The following is an 8,321-nucleotide window of genomic DNA, read 5'->3' as shown; positions in this document are numbered from 1 at the left end:
GTTGTGTGGGACAAGAAGAGTCAACAGGGACCCCTCACCCTCATATTATTTCTTAATCAAAATAATTAATAATTAATAATTAGTAATAATATTTAGTTATTTTTTTTTTCAATAAAACCAAGACTGAAAATTTAACTCTTTTATTTTGGGTAAAAAAAGAAGGTAGAAGAGTTGATTGATTCCAACAACCGTCTGAATATAGAGCGGATTGTTTTCCAGCAATCTCTCATCCATAATTCTTTTCTTTTGACCTTTTTACACGCTTTCTCTCTCTACAGCCTACACTTTTCTAGGATTTCGTTTTTGTAACTACTATTTCTATATTTCTATTTCTATTTCTATTTCTTTCATCTTCCTTCCTTCTTCTTCTTCTTACTTTATTCTCCACATTTTCCCCTTACCTTTCTGCTTTTCCTCTCTCCGTACGCGCTCTCTCTCTCTCTATAAATATATACTACATTTGTCTCTATATATACATATATACTTACATTTTGATTGTTACAGTTTTAAGCTGAATTTCATGGCCAACGATTCGTTAAACTCGCCGCCCATGATCGCCTCGCCGGCCGTCGTTGATGATAGCTTTGAGGATGCCTGCAGTATCTGCCTTGAGCCATTTAACTCCGATGATCCTCCTGCTGTATGCTTCGCTCCTGTTTTTTATGTATTTTTTTTTTGTTGTTGCTAAAAATAGATTATATATATTGCGTAGAAGTTAGTCCCCCCCCCCCCCCCTTCTGTTTTTAGCATTTTCCTTGAGCTGTTTACTCCGATGATCCTTCCTGCTGTATGCCATCTCCATTCATCGCCTCCTGTTTTTGATACATTTTTTTTTTTGGTTTTTGGCTAAAACTAGATACTTAGAAGTTAGGGAATTTTCTGCCTGTAGCATTTTCATCTTCTCCTTTTTTTAAATGCATTTTCTGTTTTATCTAAAAATACAAATGCTATATATTGCGCAAAGTTGAGGCTTTTCTGTTTATTAAGGAGATGTTAGATGATTCCAATGTCCGGTGGTTTGAATGGCAGAGTACTATCAGTGTGTAATTTCACGCCTTGGAAGTTCCGACAACTTTTTAGCAAAGAAAAATAAAGAAAAAAAATAGGAAAAAGTTTGGATTTTGTGGTTTAATTATTGATTGGTGCGACACAGGGATAAGAAGCTATCCACCTTATTAGGAGGATGATGGAACAATACAGGGATAAAAGGAGTCCCGGTTGACTACATTAGGGTGATTAAAGACATGTATGATGGAGCTAAGACTCGGGTTAGGACAGTAGGAGGCGACTCCGACCATTTTCCGGTTGTTACGGGGTTACACCAAGGGTCTGCGTTCAACCCCTTCCTATTTGCCCTAGTGATGGATGCCATAACACATCATATTCAAGGGGAGGTGACATGGTGCATGTTATTTGCTGATGACAGTCCTAATTGACGAGACACGACACGACGTCAACGAGAGGCTAGAGGTTTGGAGACATGCCCTTGAGTCTAAAGGTTTCAGGCTGAGCAGGACAAAGACGGAATACCTCGAGTGCAAATTTGGGGCCGAGCCGACGGAAGCAGGAGTGGAAGTGAGGCTCGACTCTCAAGTCATCCCTAAGAGGGGTAGTTTCAAGTACCTTGGGTCAGTTATTCAGGGGACCGGGGAGATCGACGAGTATGTCACACATCGTATAGGGGTGGGGTGGATGAAGTGGAGGTTAGCAATGGGAGTCTTGTGTGACAAGAAAGTGCCACCGTTACTAAAAGGTAAGTTTTATAGAGGAGTGGTTAGGCCTGCTATGTTGTATGGGATCGAGTGTTGGCCGGTTAAAAATTCACACATCCAGAAGATGAAAGTAGCAGAGATGAGGATGCTGAGGTGGATGTGCGGGCATACAAGGATGGACAAGATTAGGAATGAAGATATTCGAGAGAAGGTGGGCGTGGCCCCCATGGAGGACAAGATGCGGGAAGCAAAACTCAGATGGTTCGGGCACATTCAGAGGAGGAGCACTGATGCACCAGTGAGGAGGTGTGAGCGACTGGCTGTGGTGGGCACGAGAAGAGTTAGAGGGAGACCTAAGAAGTATTGGGGGAGGTGATCAGGCAGGACATGACACGACTTAGGATTTCCGAGGACATGACCCTTGACAGGGAATTGTGGAGGTCGAGCATTAAGGTTGTAGGTTAGGGGGAAGTTTGTGAATATTACTACAGCGCACTAGAGGGAGACTAGCCATTTAGGAGTTAGACTTAGGATGCTACTGATCAGCTACTGATGCAGGGCTATATCTGTTGGATATTAGTATATCTTACATCCTTTTCGTATTTCCTATATTTCTTATATTGTTGTTATTTTGTTATTTTATGTTATGTATTTTATGTTATTTACTATGAGTCTATTGATAGTACTAATATACTGTCTCTTGTTGCTCTCTTGAGCCGAGGGTCTCCTGGAAACAGCCTCTCTGCCCCTCGGGGTAGGGGTAAGGTCTGCGTACATATTACCCTCCCCAGACCTCACTTGTGGGATTATACTAGGTTGTTGTTGTTGTTGTTGTTGTTGTTGCGACATATTGTTACTCATGTATGTCTTTATTGATCATGGTTTGATCAGTCGGTTGTCTTTGTTACATTGAAAATCTAATATGTGGTATTTTTCCCTTCTAAATGGAAATAATTTCGATAACTTTCTTTATGTGCACCAATTTCTATCTTATTCTTCTAATAAAAACTGAACCTTTTTCTAATGTCTGGACTATTTTATTAGCCCCCTGTTATATTAGGATTTGCACAATGATAATATAATCTACTGGACATTAGAAATGTAAATAAGTATGCATGAATTCATGGTATGCTTTAGATCTTAGTTATGGTTTAGAATATACATGAATTCGTGGTATGGTTTAGATCTTGGTTATGGTTTAGAAGTGCTTGTTCTTATAGTAAGCTTTGGAGTATAGTGGCCTAGTATTATTATTATTATTCCCTTCCCCGGACCCCATGCATAACGGGAGCTTAGTGCACCGGGCTGTCCCCTTTTTTTAAATATTTTTTTCCTCAGCATCTCAACAAAAGGAGTATGGTGTGCGTAGTTTCTCTGCTGGTCTTACTGAGACATCCATCTAACATTTGTTTTTCATTCAGTATGGTCCAATGTTTGGTCAGAACAACAACAACGATAATACCCAATGTGATCCCACAACTGGGGTCTTGGAAGGGTGGGATGTATGCATACCTTACCTCTACCTCGTGTGAGGTAGAGGGGTTGTTTCTGATAGACCCTCATTTTCTTTCTGTTCCTTTTTAAGTATGTCATAAAAAAGAAGAGAAAAGATCAGATGTATGCAAAGTTTGGTCAGATCCAATGGAAAATAATACTATTAATTGATTTGTTAGGATTTTTCTTATGACGGGGAACTTCGTCTGGGTCCAACCCTTAGGACCAACTGCAGCCTTTGAAACTTGGGGATAATAGGCCCCTCCCTTAGCCCTTCTCCAATCAAATACCAAGCTTAGATTGCATGGCGCAAGGCTCGAACCTACGACTTAAGTCTCAAATCCCTCAATCTTTTGCAACTTGAACGAATTCCTAGGGGCTTTAGGGTTTTTCTAATTTTCCCAACTATATGTACTTTGTGAACTAGTTTGAATAGTTTTTTCCAAAAACTTATTTGACAGTTTTCTTCAGTATGTATCAAAGTGATGTTGCAAAGTTTTTGTTGTCTCATGGTGATGTCTTCTTTTGATTCTTGTGGCAATTCCTTTTTATACTTGATTATATGCATTTATCCAAGTTTCTTAATTTCTTGTTTTCTTTCAGGTAACAGATTGTAAGCATGAGTATCATTTGCAGTGTATTCTTGAATGGTACATACGAAATTTGTTATTATGTGCTCATTTTAACCACCATTGTCTTGATCGATGTGCTCAATGAACATGTTGTATATTCTGTTCAGGTCTCAGAGAAGCAAGGAGTGCCCAATTTGTTGGAGGGTTCTTGCGCTGAAGGACCCTGCAAGGTATTCGAAAAATTCTATGGCTAAGAACACAACTGTATAAGAATCAACCATTGACTTTCTCATGGAATTGGTGTATTGTTTATGTAGTTTCCTCATTCTAGTATCCAAATTAAACTTTTGGCTGTGGCCAAGAGCTGCTAGCTGCAGCCAGAATTACATATCTTATTTTATTTTTTCTGCAAGGAACTTCAACAACAACAACAACAGCCCAGTATAATCCCACAAGTGGGGTCTGGGGAGGGTAGTATGTACGCAGACCTTACCCCTACCCCGAGGGGCAGAGAGGCTGTTTCCAGGAGACCCTCAGCTCAAGAAAGCACCAAGTGACGATATATTAGTACCATTGATAGACTCATAATAAAATAACATAAAATACATAACATAACATAAAGGAACCTAAAATAGCAAAATAACAGCAATATAAGAGAATATAGTAAATACGAGCGAGATGCAAGGAACTTCATATTTTTTAATTCAGAATTCATATTGTTTAAGAGCCAGCAGTATGATTGATACCTCATTGCTGTGTATTTATTTCCCTCTTTTGTGATGATCTCCATTAAATAAATTTTGCCTCCAGCCAAGAGCTACTAGCTGCAGTGGAGATTGAAAGGAACATGAGGTCAAGGATTAATGTGCGTCATACCAACGAAGACGTTGAAACCAACCATGTGGGTGACATTTCTAAACTTGGAATTGGCTTCTGCATTTCTTTCCACTAAATTTGGCTTCATTTATACTGAGTTAGAGCCTTAGTGTTTCCAGGATGCCCCTCAGCAGAATGATTCTGATTTTGAGGAGCGAATCATGCGACATTTTGCTGCTGCGACAAGTAGAGTCCGTCTTGTCAACAGAAGGAGAAGACAGGCATCATCAGGAATTGGTCCTACACAGGTTGTCCCTTCTGTGCCAGTAGGAGTTAGGTCAAACCAGATACAGAATAGTGAATCCACTGTACAGCCCCGAGCTTCTGGGTTTACTGGGGATGGATCTGCTGCTTCTGCAACTTCATCTAGTATTGGGCCTGCATCATCAACAGTTCCTGCCCATGGAAATGGTCCTTTTAAGCTTAGGTATGATTGAGAACTATAAAGCCCGATAAATAAATCGAAAGCTTAATGAAACTAAGTCACCTAAAAATTAAAATCCATGATATGCGTTCTCTCTTAATCCTCAATGTGGTTACTGAGTGCAATGTAATTGTGGCAGCACTACTCCATTTTTACCTTTATTTGATTCAAATTATGCCTTACTATTTGGTTACTTGTTGGAATTCCTTCAGCCAACCGCCAACTTATGGCCCCCAGGGGTCAAGCTCATCCGAGTTTCTTGCATTTTCTGAATCTATAAAATCGAAATGGTCTGCTGCTTCAGCGAGGTAAGGAACTCTAATTTGTGTTTCCCTTGAAAGCTATTTTTATTTTGCCCCTGAAGCTATTGTTTATGTTTCAACAGGTATAAGGAATCAATCTCAAAAGGTACTCGTGGTTTTAAGGAAAAGTTATTATCACGCAACACCTCTGTCAAAGATTTTGGCAAAGAAGTTCAGCGTGAGATGAGTGCTGGAATAGCTAGCGTTACAAGAATGATTGAACGACTTGATCTTACTTCAAAACGTCCAGGAGCTTCTGAACCATTATCTGCATGTACCATGGGTACCTCAAACTTTCCTAGTAGAGGAGTGTGTGAGCAAGGAAATGTGACATTTCAATCGCATGATAGTTGCATAAAGAATTCTACAATTGAAGTAACTCCTACCGCTCCCTCATTGATCTCCAACACCAACACTGGCCAAATGGAAATTTTCTTAGACAGGTTTGTAGTTGGTTCAACTATATCTTGAACAATTATGAAGCTTTACTTGTTTCCATGTTCATCATCCCTGATGTTGCCAATTTGCTCTTCCATTTGTTATCCATAGTTTCTGCTGGATTTTGATTTCCTTTAAACAGAAAACCAAACTTGGAAACCTAATCTGCTTGTATTTTTTCTGATTGAATATAAAATTACTTGCGTGCAACTACAGAATTGTTGACTCAGAATCTGAAACAACATTGCCTAAACAAAATACATCACAAATTACACTGGGTTTGTTGTTGTATATAGGCCACCTTATTTATTTCCTTTTCTCTCTCGAAAATTAGAAAAATCAAGTTTACAGGCAGGCAAGTGGAAATATACTTTTTACGCCTTACAAAACGTTTCCCTTTATGCCGCCAGGTCATATTTATATGAAAAGGAAGAAGGAATTAAATAAAAGATTTGCGTCAGCACAGTAGGAATGTGGTTGGATTTGGGCAGGGGTGGATCTGCGTATAACTTATGGGGAGAAATTCAAAAATAGCCAGATTTACAACTGGTCGTTCAAAAATAGCCCAGTTTTAAAAGTAATCAAAATTTAGCCGCTTTTCATGTAAAGATAAATCTGAGCGAAAACACTGTTCAAAACCCGGAAAATATGCCAGTATATTATACTGGAGTTCAAGCATAACTCCAGCATATTATACTGGAGTTCCAAGATAAGTATGCTGGAACTCCAGCATAATATGATGGAGTTCCAGCATAAGTACACTGGAACTCCAGCATAATATACTGGAGTTCTAGCAAGTATAATTGTCCAGTATAATATACTGGAGTTTGGAGCACCGGCGCTCCAATCTCCAGTATATTATACCGGAGTCGGCAAAGTATACCGGTCCAGCATAATATGCTGGAGTTCATACACAGGTGCACCAAACTCCTATATATTATGCTGGACCGGTCTCTGTTGCAGCAAAATAGTGGCTATTTTTCATTGACTTCGTAAACGCTGGCTATTTTTGAATGACCAGTCCGAAAACTGGCTATACCGTGCTATTTTTACTAACTTATGGGTTCATCCAAACCCAGTAGCTTTGGCTCTGTTTAAAAATCCACTAAATAAGTACAAATAATAGATTTCAGCATCTTGCGTGAGATTTGGGGAAGGGCCGCACCCCAAGGTGGTTCGAATCCAGTAAATCAACTGGGTGGTGGTAGAATCTCGAACTCGAACCCATTAATATTCAAATCCTAGATCTGCCTCTGGGTTTGCGAAATGATTAAAAGCGAGGTAGGAATATGAATCTGAGGATGTTAAGGATGTTCAGTATCTGAGACAGTAGTCCATAGATAGGATTTTAGGTGCTCGTGCTTCCTATGCTTGTTCCTTTATATTTCCATGTTTCACTTGTTCTCCTGCCAGAACTACTGCTACATTTTAATTTAGTTTTTCATAGTGTGATGTGTTAGAAAGAGTTCTCCCATGACATTTCTTATTCCATCTGTCCCTATGTGCTCAATGGATTTTGTCGGATTGTACCACCTCATTCAAGAACTTGAACTGTTAGAAAAAACATATTTATTTTACTAAAAATGTGTCTTCGCATTCACCTGAGTGCTGATTCTTATTTTGAGATCAAGTTTGTGAAAATACTTTTTGATGAAGGATTGCAATCAGACTTGAACCTAAGGGCACATTTTACTTTGATACCACATTGAATTGCATTAATACCTTATCTGAAAATTTAAGCTATTACAGAAACCTTTATTTATTTAATTGTCTTCGACAAGTCTCATTAAAATTACAAACAAATCAAATCGATCATTTGGAAGTTACAGTTCAGCTTCTTATCCTTATCTCATCAAACTAGTAAGTATTGTGAAGCTACTATAACATGAGGTTAGGATTGGAGGATTACCAAAAAAAATTATTTAAACAATCCATCTTGATGGTTCTCTTTGCTTTTGAAATGAGCTCTTTCCATTGATTAATTGTTTCTTTCCCTTCTTTTTCTTCAGAACGGAAACTGATGCTGCAACCCTATCGAAGTCAAGAATAAATGGTGCCTGATTATGGTCCTCTTTGTCTCTGCTATCTACTTATTAGCATAATCTAAAATCTGCAAGTGACGTACGTTCTAAAGGTCAGTTATCACAGTAGGTGATTGACTTGCGTCCTGCAGTTACTGTGTGAAACCTGGAGGTTGATATGCTGCTGAAGAAATTACAGTTTGTGCTTAAGCCTTAAGGTCTCATGACCTGTTCTCTTTACTGTAAACCTGTAGGACAGGAAGACTGATAAGCTTGTGTAATTTATAACCATGTCCATTACCTTAATGGATATTCAAGAGTGGATGTCTTATGGACTATTATCCTTCATTCTTCTTTATGGTGGCTGTATTTTCTTCTAAATTCTGCTTTTCGCTGTTGTAGCTGATATAAAGAAAAAGAAAAGAGTAAACATTAAGGAAAGGTATCGGATTCCGCCTTTCACTACTTAACCCACGTTTTCT

General features: G+C 38.9%; 1 protein-coding gene across 1 annotated transcript; it reads left to right on the top strand.

Annotated features, from left to right (window-relative positions):
* The first annotated feature begins 341 nt into the window (after positions 1-341).
* LOC104217751 (E3 ubiquitin-protein ligase RHF1A) lies at positions 342-8,187 on the top strand. Its single transcript, XM_009768064.2, has 9 exons — positions 342-422; positions 505-640; positions 3,810-3,856; positions 3,946-4,008; positions 4,589-4,679; positions 4,774-5,081; positions 5,291-5,386; positions 5,464-5,823; positions 7,828-8,187. The coding sequence occupies exons 2-9, from the start codon at positions 521-523 to the stop codon at positions 7,877-7,879; spliced, it is 1,137 nt and encodes a 378-aa protein (XP_009766366.1). The 5' UTR covers positions 342-422; positions 505-520; the 3' UTR covers positions 7,880-8,187.
* The last annotated feature ends 134 nt before the right edge of the window (positions 8,188-8,321 follow it).

The sequence above is a fragment of the Nicotiana sylvestris genome, chromosome 1 (genome assembly GCF_000393655.2).
Source record: "Nicotiana sylvestris chromosome 1, ASM39365v2, whole genome shotgun sequence".
Classification (NCBI taxonomy): domain Eukaryota; kingdom Viridiplantae; phylum Streptophyta; class Magnoliopsida; order Solanales; family Solanaceae; genus Nicotiana; species Nicotiana sylvestris.
Note: the sequence above shows the minus strand (reverse complement) of the source record. Positions and strands in the feature narration are given on the sequence as shown.

Excerpts from the sequence above, each read along its gene's own strand:
- LOC104217751 (XM_009768064.2), top strand. The coding sequence starts at position 521 with ATGGCCAACGATTCGTTAAACTCGCCGCCCATGATCGCCTCGCCGGCC. Across the intron at positions 4,009-4,588 it reads GCGCTGAAGGACCCTGCAAG|CCAAGAGCTACTAGCTGCAG; the intron begins GTATTCGAAAAA and ends TTTTGCCTCCAG. Across the intron at positions 5,082-5,290 it reads AATGGTCCTTTTAAGCTTAG|CCAACCGCCAACTTATGGCC; the intron begins GTATGATTGAGA and ends GAATTCCTTCAG.